This window comes from Notothenia rossii, assembly GCF_949606895.1.
Source record: "Notothenia rossii genome assembly, chromosome: 2".
In the NCBI taxonomy this organism is placed as follows: domain Eukaryota; kingdom Metazoa; phylum Chordata; class Actinopteri; order Perciformes; family Nototheniidae; genus Notothenia; species Notothenia rossii.
This window is the reverse complement of record NC_136904.1, coordinates 39,466,081-39,490,887: the sequence shown is the minus strand read 5'-3', so window position 1 is coordinate 39,490,887 and position 24,807 is coordinate 39,466,081. Positions and strand designations below refer to the sequence as shown.

General features: G+C 41.0%; 1 protein-coding gene across 5 annotated transcripts in view; it reads right to left on the bottom strand.

Annotated features, from left to right (window-relative positions):
• Window positions 1–24,807, bottom strand: part of LOC307028263 (protein MTSS 2-like) — a 105,656-nt gene that overhangs the window by 52,018 nt on the left and 28,831 nt on the right. For all 5 annotated transcript variants that reach the window (XM_079663129.1, XM_079663126.1, XM_079663127.1 and 2 more), the window contains exons 2-3: window positions 19,101–19,162; window positions 18,877–18,950 (exon numbers count right to left, since the gene is read on the bottom strand). In XM_079663129.1, the coding sequence (XP_079519255.1) occupies window positions 18,877–18,950; window positions 19,101–19,162 (136 nt within the window). The remainder of the gene's footprint in view (window positions 1–18,876; window positions 18,951–19,100; window positions 19,163–24,807) is intronic.

Genomic DNA, 24,807 nt, shown 5'->3' with positions numbered 1-24,807 from the left:
GGTTTTATTTACAGGAAAATAGAAGATAAGGCAGGGTATGCATTAAGGCACAAGTAACTTGTTATTCATAAAGTATGTCCATTTTTATCTTATAGAGCTTTGAACCTTTCAGTGTGTTTTCAGTTCATGAAAGTTAAGGCTTGAGTGCTAAAATGATCTTGTTCAGTGTTGTGTCTAGCTACCCCTCTCTTCCAAATTGAAGCTTCAAAACCACAGTCTGATAACCAATTGGTGTCTAGGTCCTCATTTTATGTCTATTATCTTCAGGAAAAAACATTCTAGGAATACTTCAACATTTTTTGAAATACAGGCTAGAGAGTTATAAGACAAGACTGATACCAATGTCAAGGTGTATCCATATGGATCTAGATCCAGCAGCATGTCTCTACCAAGAATGATGAAAGCATTCTTCTATTATATGACAAGCTGATATGTCTGTTTCCGGTCTAGCAGACATGACCTTTTAAATGTAAGATTTTGACCTGCAATCATATGATCTTGTCAGACATTGTATTGAACAAAACAAGAAATACAATGCTTGGTCAGGGGTCAGGAAATCCTCCCTGGAGGTGTTGAGAGGAATCAGTGTTTTGCTCAAGGACACCAGCAAGGTTGATATTCACCAATATGAGGGCTTTGATCAGACTGTTCTGACATTTTTTAGTTTACAGGATTGTTTGGACATCGATAAAGCTCAGTCAAGTCAGCTGGTATTTCTTAACACGCATTAGACAAAAGCAATTAAGAAAGAAAGTCTCCCACACACACGTTGCACGAAACCCTGAGGGTGACTACTCGTCATGGCTTCCTTTCAAATTGCTTTGCATGTAGAGCACATACAGAGTCTTGGAAACATGACTTACATACACGAGCATGCAATGCGTGAAAAGGTGTTTGGAATTCACTGCTCATCCGCACTCCATGTCACCCATTACACAACGCCTCACAGAGCGCACATGATACTGAAACACAGCTCCACATATGCCGATGTGTATGTGCATTACGGACAAACATTCTCACACGGACCTAATAGCACTCGCACGTTAACACTAGAATCGCCAGGGGTCACTGTATACCTAAAACCGCCAACGGGTCAAATGTACCTGCTATTAGAATGCATTGGTTTTCAAGGTACAATGTTCTTTTATTTATCATACTAGAACACAGGGTTAACAGTGAGTTTTGATTGCACAGTGATGAAACGTATACCAATAGAATATGTGGACTCTCAACTTTCATATGATTTCTAGTGTGCAGATAGCATGAAGTATAAAATATCGCTAAAAGTGTCTCTCTATCCCTCTCTATCTATCTATCCATCTATCTTTCTATAACTATCTATAAGGAACCACAGTAAACAACAGACGTTGCTATAGCAACACGTAATGTTTATGTTTACGCGCAAGATCAATAGCGCGAGAATCACTGCATTTTCTATAAGGTAAATATTACCTGCTGGTGCTGATGGGTATAAATGGCCATTTTTTGGGCCATTTTTTCAATCTGACTTCATATTGACAATTTTTAACAACAGAGGGTGCTGCATAACACACTTTCAGGAAAAGTCACAGACTGGGAGACTTGAATATTTTATTGAAAAAAAGTTACATACAATCAAGAAACAGCTGCAGGTAAAATGTACCCGTTGGCGGTTCTAGTGTTAATATGCACGTTCCACAGATGTCATTCACTGTAACATGCAGCGCGCCATCTGCATGGACGCGTCATATGAGCTGCTTAGGGGCAAGAGAGGGTGCGTCAGGATAGCAGATGATTATACACAAATACCGTTATAAATGGATATTAACCCCTATTGTAATTATAATGCCTGTTTAATCTCAGACTTATACATCCCTGAGTGTCTGACAAACCAATACACATATGATTTGAATTATAGGAACCTTTAATGCCAAAGCAACCATTATACGTTGAAATATTTTTCTGCATGCTCGTTTTTCTAATCTTGGCAGTGTATTTGTTGTGGCTTCTAGCAATTATGGTTGTAATAAAGCCTAGTCCCGATGGAAATAAATCAGAATTGAATATGCATATAATGGTTTAGCAGCATAACCAGTAAGAGCTGTTTTGTCCGACCAGAATTAGACATGGCTGTGCTGAGTCACACACTGCAGTGGACTAAATATAGCATTGTGGGAAATGTAGTTTGGGCTGAATGCATGTTCCTCCTCCTCTGACCCCACTAGATAAAGCATCAGAGAGGATGGGATTAGAGGAAAATTAGCAGAATGATGGGTCACAACTCCGGCACTAAAACATATTTTCAATAAAGACAGAGTAAGGGAAACATTAAATGTCACTTGTTAGACGCTTTTATCCAAAACCACTTACATACTCAATACTGTGGGCAATCCCCAGAGGAGCAATTTGGGGTAAAGTGTCTTGCCCAGGGACACAACGACATGCTGACTGCAGTGGGGTTTGAACCTGTGACCCCCTGATCCAAACACCAATGCACTAGTCCACTGCGCCACACATCTCCACTTAATACTCTTTTTTTATGTGTGTATGCCTCTCACATGGTCAGAAGGTGACAGTGTGTGCCTGAGAACACTTTAGTTTTGAGCAGACTGGCTGGCAGAAGGTCAAGTAACTGTGGGAAACACTCTGCACTGTCTCTGTCTAACAGCTCTTCCATGCAGCTTCCAGCAACTTTCAAGAGAAGTGTTAACACAAAAGCACAAAACTAAATAAAGTGTTCCCACCACCAGTGAATAAACTGGCTTTTTGTGCATGATGGAGACTGAATAGAAATACACTCCACTGTGATTTTTCTATCTTAAGAAGCATTCAACTGAATCACACAAGATGACCTTGAGTTGAGATTTTTTTTCTGTCACACAATTAAAAATATAGACTTTGTGTCAAAGATATTATATTGATAATTGCTCCTATTTGACAAAAAGTTTGTGAGTTGGAATGTCGTACCCCCTTGTCCAAGATGCCCGAAAACACATACTGACATCTGTGTGTGCTACTGTTGCCATAGCAATGCACCCAGAGGCAGAACTGCAGCAGATAGACAGAGATGAGGCATAGAGGACAAAATGAAAGAATAAAAAGGATGCGCACGCCTACCTGTAGACACGTGTGCGACATAAAGGACAAATAGAAGCACATTTCGTAACAAACATTACGTATGATGAATGTGAAATATTGCAAACATGCCAGAATATGATTATTCTCTGTAGCTTCAGGGCATTGAAGAGGAACACAGCCGCAGTGTAGCGTTATCAGGACAGCTAGATTTATGAGGAAACTAATTCATAACGCATAAACCATTGTTCCTGCTGCTCAAATACGAGAATTTGACGCTTTTTTTGGTAATATCTTTTTCAATCATTTAGAAAAACATCCGCACCCCAGAATGTGTGAAAGGTGCGAAGGCAGAAAGTAAAAAATGTATTAACACGTTCTTGTCTTTCCAACCTTTATCAGGTACCAAGTAGGCTATAGAGCTGATGTAGGTCTGTCAGATGGACACATTGTGAAAATAAATAAATATATATATATATATATATATATGATGATTAGGGCCGTGATAACTTTCCAGAGCAAAGGATGGACAGTCGTTTTAGATAAAATAATGTCAGATATGGATGGTCCTCAGAAGTATAGCAGTACAAAGCTGAGTGTGTGTGTACAGCTGAGCCAGCAGCAGCCACACAAGTTAGCACGCCTGGCTGATGGCTGTTAATGCTGCGGATTAACACCTCACTCTCCCTAACTCTAAGCAGACACACACACACACACACACACACACACACACACACACACACACACACACACACACACACACACACACACACACACACACACACACACACACACACACACCAATAGAGCGGTGCAGTGATGATGTATTTTGGAAGGCCGACCCATAAGTTAGCATAGAAAGGGCTCCGTCACAAAAGCTATGGCATTTGCCCATGGACTTTGTAATATTGCAGAAAATAAATGGCAAACACACGTTTATGATAATTACACGTTTTGTTAAGCAAGATAATCTCCACATATAAACACCACTTTATGATTTGTGAAGCTTGAATCTATTTTCAAGAAGTAAAAAGCTAACATTAGGCCATATACTTCATCACGGTCACATGACTTGTGTTCGGTGTGAGGACGTTTTGTAGTCTCACTTAGACACTTGTTAGGACTTATTCTTGCAATACTCTATTAACAATCTGCGTTACCATTGACCCTTGTTGACCAACTTAGCTCAGGTCAAAAGGAAAGTATGCAAAAACATTTGTATTCTGAGTTGTTTTCACCACTTTATTTTGTGCAGCCTTTCTCGCACATTCAGGACAAGGGAACCGGAAGTGGTAAAATGCTGACTAATTTCTGGGTTTAAGGACTCATTCTGCACCACTCTGCAAGCACTTGCTTTAATACTTTATCAAATTCAGTAAGAGTTAAAACATATTTGATGATAAAACCTAAGATATTTTTGTATAGGACCAGCGCTACAGTATTAAGAAAGGGCATCACTGGCTATCCAACAAACACACACTCTCTTTTACACGCACCCACTCCTCGCTCCAGCCTCTTGTCTCATTAAACAGGACATGGCCTTGGAGCACCAAGACTCACTGAGCTCAGCTTCCCATGCTTACTGAGTGAGTGCACTGCATATGTGTATGTGCGTGTGTGTGTGTGTGTGTGTGTGTGTGTGTGTGTGTGTGTGTGTGTGTGTGTGTGTGTGTGTGTGTGTGTGTGTGTGTGTGTGTGTGTGTGTGTGTGTGTGTGTGTGTGTGTGTGTGTGGGGGTGTGTGTGTGTGTGTGTGTGTGTGTGTGTGTGTGTGTGTGTGTGTGTGTGTGTGTGTGTGTGTGCAACAGAGCGTGTCCTGTGTTGTTGACCTCTGGGACAATACTGCACTGTGACATCAGGAAATGTCCTTAGAGAGCTGCCAAAGACAGAGAGAGGCATGAAGGGAAGCAGAGAGGAGGAGTAGGAATGATGGGAGGAAGGATTTGATGGGAGAAACGTGTTGGGAAGTACGATGGAGCAGAGGGGAACAAAGGAGGAGGGAAGAGAAGACTGGAGTTTGGGGTGAGCGCTGAGGGAAGAGGAAGCATCGAAGAGATGGATGAGTGAGAGAAAAACATGGAGGAGGGAGAGAAAGAGTGAGAGAGAGGGATGGGGGAGCTGTAGGGAGGGAAATATATGCAACGTGAGGTTAATTAATGAAAATAATGTTGTTATTTTGTAGCCCTTCACAACACCAGGCCTCTCAGACATGGCCAACTTGCAGAAGGAAAAGAGAGGCTGGGGGAAAAAGGAAGAAAACACAAAAATATTTGCAGTCTACTTTGATTGTCAACTAATCTTTTTTTAAAGCAAAAATGCTTCTCATATTTGTGGATTCATTTGTTGGTGTATATGGTGGTAAACTGAATGTCACTGGTTTTGGATTGGTGGTCAAATGAAACTGAATATTCCACAGTGGGAATATTTAATGGCACTTTCTATTATTTTTTGTATAGCTCAATTGGTAGAGCTGGCGGCTCATACCGGGTTCAAATCCGGGCTTGGACCATTTGCCACGTCATATCTCCTCTGTCTCCCCGTTTCAACTCTGTCTCTTCAATAAAGGCACTGGTTGCCCATAAAACATATAAAAAAAAAAAACTGATGAATAGATTCACAAAGCCCCAGGATATGCACATGCTTTTTAGACAATCAATCACTGTTGGCTGACTCTATGACTGCCTTAATGGACATCTAAAATAGAGATACTTGGAGACAACCAGACAATAAAATTACAGAGTTGAATGATATAGGTCATAATGTATTCAGTGGGGTTAAACTAAGGTCGTTAGCTGACCAAAGTGGGCTAACCCAGTGATGTATAATACCAAACCTCAGTTCATTCATTTGGGTTGCTTGATCAACTGTATTAGATCAGATGCACATCCAGTTGACCGTGAATGGCATGCTATCTGTGAAATGCAATTAAGCCATCTTGCTCAGATTTCTCCTCTCCTCTTGGCAACAACACGGCTATTTTTTTTCCGCCACCACTTCCCCTCTCTTTTTTTTCACACACTCAGGCCCAATTCCAAACCACGCCCTACACCTCCGTGACGGACTGAATTTCGTCTGTAGCCACACTCGCAGCTCAACGAGGCTCCCTCCTGTCAGATGGAGGGAGTAAATAAAGCAGCAAGCTTTGGGACAAACTCACCTCTCTCCGGCAGAAACAGGAAATGCCGTAACTGTATGTAGCCTAACAACGGTTTCAAATCAACATCTCTTTGACAACATTTTTAAATTAATAACTCAAATAAAACTTCAAACATCTTTAATTGTGTTTTTTGTAAAGCTCTTTTAGTTTTAAACCTGATTTTTATAATCTTTTTTTATCTTAGTTTTTGCAACAATCTGTAAATATACACAACTTTATAATAAAATGCACACATTTACCTTTTTTTAGACTAAACACAGGTACGATCCTAAGTTAAAAACATATGAGGTTATCATGAGGTTATTAACATCGCAATTTATCAGTGGATGCTTGCTAGAACTACTTGTAAACAGCTTGTTTCCTGACGGACAAACACAGCGTTGAGTCTGGTCAGGTAGGGCAGCAGCAGGTGAAGTCAGGACCGATGCAGACTCACTGTTTGAGGGCTTGATAACCCATTCCCCCTCCACACTTGTTGGTTTGGAACAGCACTTAATGTGGTGGACCCTCTGCGCGAACGCGCAAACGGAGGAGTAGTGTTTAGGGGTAGGGTGTAGGGGTGGTTTAGAATTGGGCCACACTCTCTAGCTCTCTTTCTCCCTGTTGCCTGGCAACCACACTCGTAAATGTGATCCCACGTGTCTGTGATTGGCCGAGGGGACGGCGGGTCCATGTCAGAGCCAGAAAAGGGGGAGACACGCATGCATCACACGCAGGAAATCTGAACTAACGAATATCACACAACTGAAATAAGTATGCGTGCTCTTCTGAGGCAATAACCACTTCCCTTTGCATGTTTTCTCTACATGATGAACCATGCATGTTTGTATGTGCCTGTGGTCAGAATTGCTTGAGCAGTGCATACATGCTTACACACATGCCAGTGAGCCAATATGTATGCATGTCAGAATTGCATGTGTGGGGGTGAGTGGGAGTGTCCCTGTGTGTGAGAAGTGGTATTAACTAGCAGGGGGTCCTTGGAGGGGGGTTCCATGCTGCGAGCTGAATAGGGGTAACCCAGTTGTATGTGTGCGTGTGTTTGTCTCCACTTTGTGTGTCTCCACTTTGTGTGTGTATCTTTTTTAACTTAAGTGGCCTCACACGGAGACGATATCAGTTGAATCCGCTAACGTTCTCTATCGTATAGACGGTTCGTCCAAACGAGGCCGAAACGGAAACGCGGATTCGAAGCCCGAATCCGATACACTTTGATAACGGCTCCCAAAGTGAGTATTCTGAGGACAAAACGCTTGCGGCTCCGTGTGTACGCCCTATATGATCATTTCCTGAAACTGATGACGCCATAGCCCCGCCTCTCCCGACCTCTCCTGCTCACCCCCGCATTATTGCTGATGCTTTTCGCCAACAACGACAACAATGGCGGATCACAGGGTTGCGTTCGTGCTCCAGAGGCTACTGACCATGATACAGATTTTAGTGCAAAATCTACAGCTCCTCTACCACAACGATCAGCAACAATAATAATATAATAATAATAATAATAATAATAATAATCGTCATCGGTCTTATTTGCTGATTTTGGTGTATTTTGTGGCGGAAGTACAGCGTCACTTAGAGGCCCGGCATATGTACTACAGCGTCTCCAGCGTTTTCGAGCGTTTTCGTGTGGACGGAGACGTTTTTTGAGCCGTTTCCGTGTGGACGGAATACTTTTTTGAAAACGACTAAGGTTCGTTTTTGTTTTCGTGTGGACTAAGTATTGCCTCTCTTCCTCCCACCGAAGGAGTCATCAGTCAAGTCAGCATGGAAGGTCCTGCCAGGCTGCCAGCTAGTTAATGAGGGAGTGTTGAATACTTGTTTATTGTACTGAATGAACACACACACACATGGACACAATCAGCAGATTAACTTAAAAGTAACGAAAAACTAAAAGCCTTTTTTTAATAAATATTTTATTGAGTTATTATTCTTTTTTTAATTACCCCCTCTACAACAATATGTCCCCTTCTTTGTTTCTTAAATACCAAATAGATTAACAATTATATGTCCACATACTGAATCTGCAGTAACACCTGCACACCACATACGAGTGAGTTACGACTCGAGTGAGTGGATGAACTAGCTAAAAGTAATAGCTACACCGTTGAAATAGATAGCTAAACGTAATGGATAGGGTTAAAATTGTCAGCTAAAAGTAATGTAGCCTATACATGATTGAAATAGTTAGCTAAAAATAATGAATACATGGTTGACAGACTTATCTTAAAGTTATTTATATGTGGTTAAAATAGTCAGCTAAAAGTAATGGATACATGTTTAACATAGTTAGCTAACAGACATGTACAGTTAGAAAAAGTAAATAGTAGGTTATATGGTTGAAATAGATATGAACATAATCAATATGGTAGAAATAGTTAGCTAAAAGTGATGGACACATGGTTGAAATAGTTAGCTAACAGCAGTGTATGGGTAAAATAGTAAGCTAAAAGTAATGCAGTGTGCTACGGGGCGCCAGGCAGGTACCAAAGAAAAATATTTAAAAACAATTAATTTGTGAACCTCTGTGAACGACCGAGACAGAGAGAGAGAGAGCTAGAGAGAGCTAGAGAGAGCACACCTTTATCTATTTAATATAGTTGTAAAAAATAAAGTAAGCAATCATTCCAATGTGTACTATACAGTAGGACAGTACAAAAGTTTAAAAGGGGAGTGATTCGTAAAATATGCATAAATAAAAAGAAAGAATGCTAACTAGGTAACATAGGATACAAATAAACAAGTTTAAATAATTTGTTAATGGTTGTGATCATATTCTAAAGATGTTTGGATTATTGAAAAGTATACAGCTCCCTTTCTTCTGAGTGCTGAGAGCTGTATCCATAAATTCAGTTTGTGTTCAAAGTGCACCAGATTGATGCATTTAACTTCAACATTTAAAAAAAAATCTTCCCGGGGGTGCATGCCCCCGGACCCCCTTAGAGGAGGTGAGGTCCACCCTCAAATAAAGCAGGTTAAAATAATTAAATTGCATACATTTTATTTTGATTGTTTGTTATGTGGATGTCTAGTATTTGTGTTATGTTCAATAAAGGTGATTTAGCAAAATACACCTGTAGAGCCTCTCTTGTGCTGGCAGACACATACTGTACATTTTGCTGGGCCCGCGTGCCTTAGCACCGCTGCTATGACTCCATCCTAGGGGAAACACTGTAATGGATACACTACGTTAAGAAGAGCTAAAAAAAATAGGCCTAATTTGTAAGTTATATTGTTGAAAAAGATAGCTACACATAATGGATATAATATAAATAGTTAGCTGAAATGCATTGTTGACATAGTTGCCAAACACTAATTGATACATGGTTGAAATAGTAAACCATTAAGTAAGTAATTGGTAGCTTATAGAGCTCCTGCGGTCACGTGACTTTTGGTTATCAGCCACCATTTTGGCAGTAAACATGACGACCGGCGCCAGCGTTTTCCTACCGTGCGAGTATACATCTCATTTTAATTCAAGTGAAATTCGGCTTTATAGTACAAAATTAGAAAGATTAAATATAAGCGACCCATATAATGCACCCGGTGTGCTTTTCAAGAGCATAACCTCCTGCTCTGAAGACGATGTACCCGACTTGCGCTACGCGGACATCCACAGCTATCTTGTAAGCTTTCCATCAGTGTACTCAGGAGACTCCCTCAGAGCTTACAAAAGCTTGGAGGCTTACAAATGGTGTCAGTCCGGCTTCGTAAACAACATTCAACTGTGGAGTCTTACATCCAAAAACTTCGGCATCATCACTGCAAGGGTAAGTATTAAATTATTCCAGTTTGATAGGCAGTGTCACGTTAGCATTGTTTGTTTATTAGCTTGTCTAGCTACGGCAGTGTCACGTTAGCATGTTTGCATCCGGACTCAACGGGTTATCACTCTTTCTCCCTAAAAAATAAGAAGGAATATTTTCAACACGGGTTTGTTTACCACTAGCTTGCTACAAGCTAACTGGCTAGGCTGCACCAGAGCCACACTTGTTGAGTTAAAAAGGGACATCACAGAGTCCGTTAGCTATAATAACTGGGTGCTAGATTCTACTTCGGTAAAAATTAAACTGACCAGAAACTTTTTGTAGCATTGTACTGTATTCCTTCACCCACCTGATATGAAGTGATCACTGCATAAGCGAAAGCAAACGGCCGGGAGGTCCCATCTTTCAGTCTTGTTCAGACGGCTCCTGGCTCTTTTAATCGCTGCGATCCACTTTTCCCTCCTCTCCGCGTCTTTTGGAATGCGATAATAAGATACACCTTTCTTCTTCCCACGCCTATTTGTGCAACCTGGTGCACAGCAGTTATCCACCATCCTCGACAGTCTGCCAGTGCCTGCCAATGAATTTACTGACGCGATTACTGCCAAAATGGCTGCCCCCTTCGTTTCTCGTCACGTGACCAGCATATGTGACATCATCCGCAGGAGCTCTATAAGATTGAAATTGATACCTAGACATAATGGATGCGGTTGAAAGTTAGCTAAAAGTTAGCTAAAGGCAATAGATATATGGTTGAAGTAGCTAGTACAAAGTCATTTGTAGGTGATGGTTTTAATAGATAGCTAGAGATAATGGATATAGCTCAAATGAATAGATACATGTTTAAAATATTTGATGCTACATGTATTAATGCAAACTTGAACCAAAACCACCTAAACATTGAAAGTCAAACTGTACAAAAACACGTATTCACTATATCCAAATGTAGTATATAGTGTATAGTGAAGTGATGGCAAAAGCCTGCTGTTGAAGACTTCCTCTCTATTCACCACAACACTCCTCTGTCCGTTTTCTGTCTTTATTACTCGCTACACAGTGCCCTCTCAAGCATGGACCCCTCTGTCTTTTCATACAGCCATCACTCCATTCCTCGGAGTTCTGCAACAATCCTCAACTTTTGCTCGCATCATTTCAATACCATTTAAACACATCAACTCCCATTCCTCACACAGTGCCACTGTGCCTAAAATCTGAGATTCTTTATTTACAGGAAATCAATATGCTCTTCTTCTTTTTGTCAGGTTGGAAATGTGCTTTGTGTAGCAGTTTGCCAATAAACTCAATTAAAAAATCCTAGCTTGGTAAAATGACTCTAAACACATTACACTGAGGTCAGCATCAGTGGCAGCCTCTATGTCACACCAGTAGTAATATTGTTGGTGGTTACGTTTAAAAAAATCAAAACCACATTTCCAATAAACATTGCTTCCTGCCCCGCAGAACCTTTAATTTCACTTTACAGAAGAAAATAAACATGTTGGAAATTAGTTTAGGACATTGTTCTCTCCTTTACACCATCTGTAATTAAGGTAAGCCTTAGCCCTGGTTCTCACTACTGCTTGTTTAATAGAAAAAAAATCAAGCTTGGTCCTGTACAGTTCAAGATCATTTAACCTCATCGAGTTCATAAGGTTTAATAGAAAAAGTATTATGGCAGAGTCTCTGTTTGATATCAGAAGCCAGATAACTATAAAGTTGTATAATACTGTTGCATGTAATCCTTGAAATAGTATTACTTTACATTTAGCTGATGCTTTAATCCAAAGCATGGTAAAAAACACCTCCACAACAGGAGCAAATTGGGGTCTTAACCAAGAGGCGCTTTCACACCGCAATACTTTTCCCACAAAGGTTCATCCGAACTTACTTCATGAGAACTCTTTAGTTCTCATGCAAAGCCGCTGACGTCACTTCTTCTTCTTCTGCTTTGGGTTTAATGGCATGCCGCAAACAACTTCACGGCGTATACTGCCACCCGAAGTCCCCGGAGTTGGGGACTGGCTTCAGTAGAAGCTGCTGGGACTCCCAGCAGATTCTACTGAAGCCTTCCGAGTAAATCGCCAGAACGCCGACACCTCCTCATCTCCACCGCTCCCATGTTTTATTTTGTGTTGCCATAAGTTAGTCTCTGCATTTGTGCGCTGGGCTAATGCTAATAATGCTAATGCGAGGATAATAAAACGGCGGCTTCACAAAACTTTTTGGGAGTTTTACGGGGCGTGGTTTGCAATCCGCCCAGCCAATCAGAAATAGGAACAGTTTTCTCCTACAAAAGTCCCTGCTCTCTAGTGGGGACGGAAAAGGGGGTAAAAAGGTTCTCATTAACTAATTTTAGTTCCGGCTCTTTCTGGTGTGAACGCAACATTTCGGAACTATATCAGAACTAAAGTGGGAAATGTACTGCGGTGTGAACGTGCCTAAGGACACTTTGACATATCGACTGTAGGGGCTAGGGGTCCAACCACTAATCCTTTGATTGATCATTTTAACCCTGGGACATAGCACCTTTTTTTTTAAAAGGTGATGTTTTTCATGGATGAGACATAACCGCTCCGAAAGGCCCTGACTATACACTTGTTCCAGTACCTTTACCGCTACCCAAGTCTCCATAGTGGCATAGGTGGCACTGTAGAGAAATAAATACCATCACTCTTCTAGGCTATTCACATGGTGGATTTGGTTAGTTGTCTGATAATTCCACCAAGCTGTAATGAATGGAGTCGAAAACTACTTCACTCTGGCTCTCTGCTTAGTAACCCTAACCCAACCCTAACCCCAAAACCTCAGTGAGTTGTCAATGTGGCTATGCCGCTCTGATCATTCTGCTGCTTTGATTTGAATGGGAATGTCCTTTGTACTCCTTTTCTATTTGTATGCCTCTATGTCAAAGATGCACGGGTGCTGTCACTGAAAGTACATGATGACGTTGCCAAAAATTCAATGGCTTACACATCATTAAATTGTCATGTGGTCCACGCCGTGAAAGATATGCTGGACATCATTGCAATGTGCATCTTTACATAACTAGAGAGAAACAGGGTGGGGACAGACTGGGGCAGATATGATCAGCAAAAGAATGCACAACATTAGTGGTTAGTGTGGCATAAATGAACAATTTTATAAATATTTGACCAATTTGTGGTTTCCTTCCTCCATATCTTTGCAAGGAAAAATCTTTAAGGGGAATATCTTTTTAAACACAGTATGCAGTATTCTGTGGTTTCTGTTGCATTGAACTCATCACATTTACCTATTGAACAAAGCTTGAGTTGGTTGGTAAACTGAGAACAGTCACACAATAAAAAAAATTGAATGCTGTCTTCTAAAATGGTTAAAAAAAAAATACATGAACCAAAGCAGCAATTTCTGAATTTCCAAGATGAAAAGGCCTTGTTTGGATTCATATTAAACAAGACTATCTAAACAGAGAGAAAAGACAAGCAGAATCTGTGCACAAACTCAATCAAAATGGCCAGTTATACCAATAAATCATGTCTGCTATACTACTGATGTAACAACTGTATTTGGGACAATTCTTTAACATAACATTTCTCAAATAGTTTCAAGCATATACAAAAGTGATTGCGTTTTAAATGGCCAAAATGAATCATAGGATGTTATAATTAACAAATGATGTCTGTGCGTGAGTGTGTGGATAGTGGGTCATGCTTTGTGTGACAGAAGCAAAGATGAAGAGTCCTTAAATAGTGCCAAATAGACAGGTTATTAAACATGGGAAGCTTAACACACACACATTTATCAACCCATGTCAGGGGAGCAGTTGTGATTTGTATTTGTTTGTATGCTTCCAGTTTACTGTGTTATGCTTTCAAACACACTCACAAAGGTGTGAATATTTGGGCTATAAGAGTGAAGAAGAGAACACTTCTGGAAGTGCAATTCACCACTCACCAGGGAATTCAGCAGCACTTGCACATTTTATCCTACTGGATTTCACTACACCTCTCTCCCACACACACCATGACCGTCACACACACTAAAACACATTTTCTCTCACCCTTCATGTTGTCTTTTTTAAAACTGTATCAGCTTGAGAGGACGACTGAATAAATTCAGCTGGCACTTTTATCTCAATAAGCTTACAATAACTGCAATAGACCATGAAGATACAAACTCCGCAAGAAAATGTCCAACATTTGCTTCAAATGAGCCAAACCATTGTAAGCGCTGGTGCATATTTCCATTGGCCATCTTATACAGTGTGTGATGCAGTATACAGCTTTGTTCCATGCATATGCTACCACTTAAACACAAACAATTAACATTAACACGTTCAAAAGTTGTTGATTAGTTTACTTCAAATCTAAAATGCAACTTCATGACGGTGTCACAGTATGGTGGGGGATCACCGAAAGGAGTATAATTGTACTATGGGACCATCTTTGTTTGTAGAAAATATCATGGCAATGTATCCAATATTTCAGCCTGGATCAAAGTGGAGGACCAACCAACATTTTCCTCTCCCAAAGACTACTGAACAGTTGATTTATTTATTCTAAAACAATCCAAAATATGGCATGTACCACTTCTCAAATACATATTATCCCCATATAGCGTCTTTGGGTCGAGAAAAGCGCTATATAAATCCCATTTATTATTATTATTATTATTATTATATACTTAATGTGATTCATATCGATGCTAAAGGGGCCTTATTATGCTCTTTAGGGTTTTCCATTTCCTGAGTGTTATATAGGTATTTGTGCATGTAAATGGTCTGTAAAGGCTTACATCTCTGTGTTCCTCCAGAGATGGCTGAAACACCTTCAGTGGACTCCTTTTTTTACTTATGTAACTCAATTACATCACTATGTAACACTCCTGCTTCTATTGGCTAGCTCTTCAATACATAGTGACACGTGATGGGGGTGGGACATCTCTAAGCGGTTGACTAATCCCAACAGAGCCGGCCAGCTAACCAATCAGAGCAGGCTGGGCTCTGGTTTCAGACAGAGGGTGAAAAGAGGTGCTGCAGCACAGACAGTATGAGAAAAGTAAAGAGCTTTTTGAACATTAAAGCATGGAGACATGTCACAGTAGAGACACTACATACAAATATGAACCTGAAAATGAGCAAAACATTTCGTCTTTAATATTATAATGCAGTACCTTTATTCTTATAATTCCAGATACAATTATTGACAGAAAATATTACCAATTTTGATCAAGGCATCTGATATAAACAACTCACATAAAACTCAAGCTGAAAGGAAACACAGCCAACACACTCATTAATAGTCTGTACAAGAGCAGAGCACAGGATCATCAGTACCATTTTGGGGACATTGAACACACACACACACACACACACACACACACACACACACACACACACACACACACACACACACACACACACACACACACACACACACACACACACACACACACACACACACACACACACACACACACACACACATAGTAATAAGTGGAACATTGATGCAACGAATGTCAGGAAGACAGACAGCATCATTATTGTTTCCGTCTTCCGCCTCCATCCATTCAATAAATCTATTAGAGAACATCCCACACTGAGAAAGAGCAGCGTTTGTAAGGCAATCTGACAAATGGACTCCAGCAGGAATGACTCATCAGTACAGAAAGTACAAAGAGCCTCTGATGCACAGACGGCATCTTTGTGCCAACTTCATTTATGTTATATTTTTGCCTCTCTGTGTGCGTGTGGCATGTGTAATGAGCTGACGGAGCTTGGTGATTTCCTGTCTGGCCTGTAAAAGCAGCGTGAGCCTCTTCCTGTATCCTCTCTGTAGAATCCCACCTGGGGCTGCACACACACACACACACACACACACACACACACACACACACACACACACACACACACACACACACACACACACACACACACACACACACACACACACACACACACACACACACACACACACACACACACACACACACACGCCTGCACACACACACACACACACCCACACACACACACACACACGCCTGCACACACACACACGCCTGCACACACACACACACACGCACACGCACACGCACACACACACACACACACACACACACACACACACACACACACACACACACACACACACACACACACACACACCAGCATCACACACACTGTCTGGCAGCTGCATCTAATAAGTCACAACAGGAGGAGGAATCCCCTGTGTTACAGCCACAGTTGTGTTCCTGGTTTCCCTCTCTTCCTCTGTGGTACTATAGTATTCAGTTGTCCTTCAGTGGGCGACATTTGTTTTTCTGACCCGCTTAGCTCTCAGCCCACACTCTAATAAAACTAGCGTCCAGCTTTTAGCCTACGCAGGGAATCTCAAGAGTGTCAAGCCAAAAACCTAATGTACAATCCATTGACCGTAGTTCTATAAAGTTCATTGAGTGTTTGGAGTGTAGCACAGGGGAGAAACACAGTGTTGAGCTTTCTATTGAAAATAACACACTGTCATGGTAGCTTTATTTTTGTTAATTCAGAAATTGAGAAGCTTGCTTAAAAACCCAACATATTCTCCCTTATACAGAATACAGACGATTGGTCATAAACCATACACTTCTAAATATGATGATCTAGGAGTGTAGAAAATGTCACAGAAATATGTTTTTGCTTGTACGATGCAAAGTGTCATTCCAAATATGTGCTCAAAGGAAACTTTATTTTAAAATAGATTTTCAATGTAGGTTCGTTTTTGGATGAATTTAAACGATAAAATGACTTGGTTAAGTTCTTAGGCTAAGAAAAAGTTTTTGGTTTGGGTTAAAAGAGGTGTTTTGTTACGTGAAATAAGTGCGCTTGCTACGTTAGTTGGGTACGGGAGTTATGTAACAAAGATAAAGTAAGTCAGCGTTGAGTTTTGGCTTCACAAAAGGTTCTAACAGGAGGGTCCTTTGTGCTTGTTTGACCACTATGTTTCTCACTCTACTGTCAGTTGCTCTGACCGTTCTTATAATGAGTTTAATCATTGTAATCAGTACAAAGTCTGATATACCTCATACACATGCTAATGGACAAGCTGGGAGTAAGAACTGATTACAAAAAAAAGTAGAACAATTGTATTCTGCATTTGTGTAATTTAAAATCTCTTTTACCACGCACGAGGCCCGACTGGCTAGCTATAGCTAGACATGACTGATGAAATTACAGTGAGAACAAGAAGCTAGGAGCAATTATAACGCTAACCGAGACTGAAGAAATGTTAGTATTTAGCAACGGTACAGTGTAATAACGCTGTTGTTGACGCTGTTGCAGCATAAAACATGAGGCATTCCCTTTTAATACACTAACACACATTTGTTTGCTTCACACATTGTAACATTTAGATATATGACAGCAAGGCATAAACTGTCAACAAACAGAAGATTTTACCCAAAAATATCCTCTAAAAACCATGCCAGGTATAACACACTGCAATAGAACACTGGTTGTTATATTGCCATGGGAAGACTTAAAAAAAGTCCCGCTACACAAATAGCTAATATTGACCTCTCCGAGATACTCTAGCCATTTATCGTCACAGTAAACAATGCAGTGCAATGCTTTGAGGTTTGGTAAAAAGTGTACCTTGAGGCTCTTGGAAACACTTTCATCAGTTACTGGTTGATAATATCTCAACAACATAAAATATTCCTAATAGTGCTGCCATGTGGAGGGCGCTTGGTAAAGGCACGTACCGATGAACGCAAATCCAAATTTTTTGGGCACACACACACACACACACACACACACACACACACACACACACACACACATACACACACACACACACACACACACACACACACACACACACACACACACACACACAAGCACGCAGAAGGTTAATCTCAATGTCCCTCCTCGACTCCTCTCGACTTTACCCGGAAATCGATCAAGACACGCCATGTCGAAGGATGTCCCAATCTCTGAAATGCACACGGAGGAGTCGAGGAGGGGTGAGGGAGAAGGCTTCCAGAGGAGATGAGAGCGAGGATACACGAGAGCAGACTACGCGGAAGTGTTTTCACTACTCGCGTATAAAAGCCCCGCCCCCACCTTCACAGCCTCTGCTCACTGCAGCTGATCTTACCGTTAAAGGAGGATCAGAGTCATTAAATGTTTAAAGTGCTTCATTAAGAGTAAAATATATTAATCTCTTAAACGAATGAGGAGATCATACTCTATAAAAACATTAAAGTGTGGGAAATATACTTACAAATTCAATAATAATGTTTTGATTATAAAATAATAACTTACATTTCTTACTTGTGGTTTGTGATGCATGTGTGGCAGACCCACAGAACGTCAGACATTTAGGATGTATACAAATACGGGTAGAATAACTAATACATATTTTATTGGTTTGTGTCTCTCTTCTGTAGGACAAATTAAACAACAACATCCAATACAACAGTTGATCTGAAACAAGCTCAAATACCATAAGGAAATGAATCCATCAATTATGATTATTGTTGTGATTATAATTATAACTTAAATGAAATGTTATAGCTGGAAAAACCAATACAGGACCGAAAGTAATACATAGAAAACTATAATAAAAGAGATGAATGGAAGAGATGGATGAAATCATTTCAATGAGAAACTAAACCCCAGGTTTGAAGGGATTTATGTGGAGAGTCCAGTGACAGGTGATACACTGCATGCACCAGAAGTAAAGGACGTTGTTATGGGGACGCTGGAGTGAACGAGGACATTCCAATTAATACCTGAGGACTCCTCTGTCCTCGTGTCTCTTCCTCGTGTCTCTCCCTCGCGTCTTACGGAAGCAGAGCGAAGACGCAAGGAAGGGACGCACGTGAGGGAAAGGAGGAGGTGAAATATTCAATTGAGATGAGCCTACACACTGCTGGTGTCCTACCTCTGGTGTTGGTAGCCATGTCTGCCACCTTCTGAAAGGCATCCAGGAAGGCTACAGCAGCCAGAACCGTGGTTCTATAGTAACAGAAGACACTGATTACTTTAGATAAATGTAAAGGAAACTTGGAATCAGTACAGAACACAATACATACTCCATGTACATTACGATGACTGTGTTGCATATCAAAACAAAGATTTATTTGTTATGTTTTCAAAGAAACCTACCGGAGCTGGGAATGCAGCTTGGTGGCCTTGGCGCTGAAGTCCTCCCACACAGGATAGGAGCACTGCAACACACAGACAATAATACACATTATAATCCACAGATATAACATATTGATTAAAAAAACATACCACACTACTCAGTAGGTAAAAGGAAGGAGAGATATTAAGAAATGCCAATAAATGGGGAGAACATTTTAGGAAAGAGCCAAAATGACACTGATTTGGAATACATTAAGACATTTATTAACAAAGTAGACTGAATAACTCAAGAACTGTGCCAAGGGACAATTTATGTACTTTATTATTAATTCTTATTTTATATTTCCACTTTCACTGTGAAGGGGGAAATATTCTCCATGCTTACACAAATGACCACAATTTGGGGTCAGTCATACCTCAAAATGTTTACATTTAAAATCTTCGGTAAAAGCTTAGAAACCTATCGAAGCCTCCACTGCAGATACAAACTGAGGATGGACTTGAAGGGGCAGACCCCCATGAAGGAGAAGTCAATGTCAGGCAGTGGACATTTTTTGTAGAAAAAACATACCAGACAAACAATGCTATACATCTCTAAGGGATGTTGAAATAAAAGTGTCCCTTTTAAATATTCTCTGATTACACTCTCTTAAATGTGAGGATTTGGTGATGTTGGGTTTCATTGGGGTGGTTAGTAAGAATGAACAGGCATTTCATATTGTCACCCTGGGCTCTAGAAAACGTGATCGTCATTGTTTCTCTGAAATAATATGTAAAGCCCAATTAATTTGAGAAAAAAATCTAAATAAATGTTATTATTCATCAGGAAAAGTACAAAGGAATTGAAACCCCCTACATTTGCTGGATCCTATCCCCAACCCTAACCCTAATATGAAACTATTGTATATATAGTTGTCATTTAGATGAGGAAAAACAATCCCCCCCCAAAAAAGGCAGACATTTCTCCAGGTCTCACTCTTTGTTCCCCTCCTCTCCTGTACCTCTGTAGGTTAATAGCACACCTCTTTACCCTTGTCAGCTTCTGTCATTAATTTAATTCCCCATTATCTTTCCACAAACACGCTCTCTGCTCCTCCCCCTTATTTCACCCGCTTTCAAACTCTTTCTTCATACCCAAAAACTGCTTCCACCCCTCCTCTCCTTATGCAGCAGTCTAATCCATCGCCCAAAACACACACACACACACACACACACACACACACACACACACACACACACACACACACACACACACACACACACACACACACACACACACACATATATATACAGATCAGTTGGTGCCACTGGCATGAGGCAGCATCAAAGGCTCTGAGTAGGTTTGCTAGCACAATTCAAAGCTAATGGATGCTGCTCCCCCACCTTCCCCCTGTAGACTGCATGACTGCTCTATCAAACACACCCAGCCTCAGCATATATTACATTACACTTGATCCAGGTTAACCTATAACCCTGTTACATAGCTGCAAATTGTGTGCATGGGGGTGGGCAGTTGAATTTATAGCAGTGTGCTTCCAGGAACAGTAAGATACGGGAAAATCTGTCGATATGAAAAAAGGAAACTTAAGAAAGTGCAGGGAACAGTGACAAGTGAAAGCGAAGGAAGACAGTGCTGGGGGGGGGGGGGGGGGGCATGTCAGACTGCCACAGACAGTAAGGTCTGTACACTCTTTGATCTGCCCTGTTTGATGTGGCTTAATTTGGTCTGAAATCACAATCCTATTTCCCCCTGGTACGGAAATCTACCCTGTCCACACACACACACACACACACACACACACACACACACACACACACACACACGCACACGCACACGCACACGCACACACACACACACACACACACACACACACACAGGAGCAGCCTTTCATCTCATTAGTGTACCAGCCATTTACATTGAGTTTTTATGTGCACGTGTGCACGTGTGCACGTGTGCACGTGTGTGTGTGTGTGTGTGTGTGTGTGTGTGTGTGTGTGTGTGTGTGTGTGTGTGTGTGTGTGTGTGTGTGTGTGTGTGTGAGTGAGAGAGAGATTGATTCCCCTTCCTTTACACACAGGTCTTCCCCCACACCTTGTGTTAGTATGCAGCAGTGAGGTGCCGTCACCTAGTTAACCTAGTTAACCTAGTCAGTTTGTAAACTCACTCATTTTACATCTATACTAGAGCTGCACAACCAATCAAAATTCAATCAAAATCACCATATGGGCTATTGCAATATTTTCCCAGTAAGCGCAATATGTGTGAAAATATCTGATTATCTTCAGAGAAGTCCCAGCATACAAACAGTATTCTAAAGACTTAAAGGTGGGGTAGGTAATTTTGCAAAAACCAGCTCGAGTGCGCTAGAATTTGAAAATACACAACCGGAAAAAATCTGCCACTTCCTTACAGAGCCCCCCCTCCAACACACTCGAACGTGCACATGACCAATGAGGGCACGAGATAAGTTTGTGCACAGATGGAAGGCTGACAGGCAGGTAGGCCATCCAGTTTTTAGCCGGGCCGGCTAATGGAATATAACAAAAAGTGTATCTCGTGCCGGTTTCTCAAACTTACCTACCCCACCTTTAATGAATGAATAATGTTTAAAAAATAAAAATTCCCTCTAATATTGTGAATCAATTGCAATATCAGTCAAAGATAATTGCAATAAACTTTGCAACCTTTCACCAAAGCGCTTGTGACATCACTGCAGAAACGTTCAGATATACATGATCATAACAAAGATTTAAGAGCTCAATTATTTTCTTTTTTTATGATATTTATTTGGCCAGAGAGTGCCTTTATTGACAGAAGCAGAGTTGAAGGGGGGGGGGGGGGGGGACATTGCTCCCGCGACCCAGTGTCTTTCGTACAGGGATCAGCCCGCTTGTTCTACGGCTGTCAGACTGGGCAGTGCAGCTCATTCAAGAAAGTGTGAATTATGGTGACAGAACAATGCACCATATTCCCCAACCCCCTGCAAAAAACTATGCTATGTGGACACAGGGCCTTTGTCTTGCAGTACTAAAGCAACCACAACACTAATATTGTACATTTGAGACTTCTATTTCCTTTGATGACAGGTTAAAGGCCTATTTGGTGACATTGGGTAATACTATTACAAAGACAGGGCCTGTCCGTCCAAGGTTAAATATCTACTTTCTGAATCCCTCTGAAATCAGTTGTGCCTTTAAGGTTATACAAGGTCCTCAGCCTCCTAGCTTTAAACTCCATAAATGCGTCTATGGCTGTGTTTGTCTCGACCAGAGAGCTGAACGACGGCCACCATAACCACTGCGCTCGCACAATTGTAGAACTGGGAATACACGGTGGCTTGGGGGCAAACACAGCAGTGTGGGAGAGACACAGTGCGGGAGACAGAGCGTGTGAGAAAAAGCTTTGGGATTCTGTCCTATTACATCACCACTTCCTGTGTCAAGAAAAAAGGTCAGCAGGCCATTATTACCTCTCACGCACACAGACGCAAACTGTATACACACAAAACCAGATCCCTCCCTGCAAGGACGTTACGAATAAAAACCTTTTTGGCCTCCCTTGTTTTCAATATCAAGTTAAATACTAGTGTGCATATCAGAATCTGAGCAATGTGGACGATTAAAAAAAGGATTGTCCAGATTTTGCTGCAGCTAAACCGGCACATAAAAGACCAATAACACAAAAGGTGAAATGCACCTTTACCTGTGCTGCTGCTGTACTGTAAGCATGTGCATTATTGCACTGTGTGGCTTTAAGCAAGGCACTTGACCCCCAAGACTCTATATTGTAAGTCTCCCTTGAAAAAGAGATCTATGATCTCAAGGGACAATCTGGGTGAATAAAGGTTTGAAATTGAAATTGAAATAGTAGCTGCCAACGGCTCCTTATACAAATATAATGAATTGCAATGTGCTTTGTACATGTGTGGTGATAACAAAAGTCCTGAACACCAACATAGTCGGAGCAGATACCTAAAAAACAAAGCGTCATGCAGATGTATTGTAAAGCCAACAGGAAGTCGGACATTTTTATTTAGTGTGCAATCTTGGGACAATTTATTTGCATTGACAGGTACTTGAACTGACTCCTCCTTCAAATATAATTTGATCGAATTCATGTTTGAATTTTTATTTAAATGGGAGTAGGCAAACTTTGATTTCCCCTCCACTTGATCCCAGTCTTAAATCCCACAGCGTACAGTCTTTCCAATAATAATCCCTTATCCCCAAACCTGAGCCATATATTGACAACTTTTTCCCCTTTTCTTCCAGTAATCCGTTTCATCTGGCCCTGACTCTGGAGTCTGGGGTGCTGTCAACAGTCCTCTGGCCTAGTTCTCAGAGCACCACCAGTCCACCCAGTCTGCCCAGCACTCCATTGAGAGCTCCCACTCCAGAACTCACTACAGTGGATGAGAAGCTTACTGTCTCCTCTCGCTCCTTTGTTCCCTTTGTTTCCCCCACAGCAAGACAGAAAAACAGAGGAAATCCAGCGAGAGCGAGGACGGGTGGAGGCAGGCAGAGAGGGATGTAAGGATTAGCCCGATTTTTCTTTTTGTATAATGGAGCCAATTCACACGTTTAAAGAGAAATGCAAGAACCAAACAAAAAGGGCTAATTTCACAGTTCTTCATATGCATAATCGACCAACTGGGAGTTTTTCAAAAAGAGGATCACACTCATATTTAGCGAGGTTGGGATGGATGTATGAGCCACCAATAAATAAGCAGTGGCCTAAGATATTCCAAAAAATTATATTTGAAAAAATTAAAAAATATATATATTTTTAAAAAAAAGAAAATAAATGTGTTACATTTTTCATTAGTATTACCAAAATAACTTGATTTAATTGTATTTAAAATGACATTTCCAAAGACATAAATCCCTCGAATCTGCCTGTTCAGTTTCTGTTGGAATGTGAAGGGTTAAATGAAAGAAGCTCCTTGAAGACAGGAGCTGATTGGTGGTCCTGCTATAAATTCACAGAGGGCCAGCTAGGGTAACTCAATGAGAGTAATGTCAACTGGCAGTACAATTGACCAATCATATCTTCCCTCTAAATGGGTGGGCTTTATTTTCGCGGACTTTATGACAAGTTCTGCCCGCTGTGAAGTTTATGCATGTATGTTATAGCAACGGGTCAAGCTAGGCGGAAGTAGCTAATTAGCATAAATTCGTTCATGATGGCTCATGTCAGTGATAGTGATGACATCGTTGCAAAATTATTAACCGAGTCATTTTCAAGATTGAGGGGGTCAGAAGGCCTAGGTATAAAAGTCACGGCTCGCCACTGGAAATAAGCTACATATGATCTATCTCCACGTCCCCAGAGAGAGGGTTTCTGTCTTTGTCTGCACCATTATAGTGAATCAGATTCACTTACATGCAGAGGCAGTAGGCGAGGGGGGGTGCCATCCCTCTTGTTAGCATATGACCAAAATGCATGGCCCTTGTTAACCTTCCATCCCCCCTCTCAATGCCCTAGCAAAGAGAGTGCAGGGTAGAGGGTGTTTAGTTGAATATGTTAGTCTTTGCCTGACTTATTGATCGTTTATCTGTATTTTCTCTAAAGTGATTGCATTGCACCACGTTACTGCCTGGCAAAATGATGGCCCCGCTCCCTTTCCGGTGAAAATGAAGAATCAGCCCCAAGCAGACAAAATAGTTTTATCATAAAGACTGCATTGCTCCTTGTTTTTGTATTCAGGCATGCATGTTTGTTTTATGC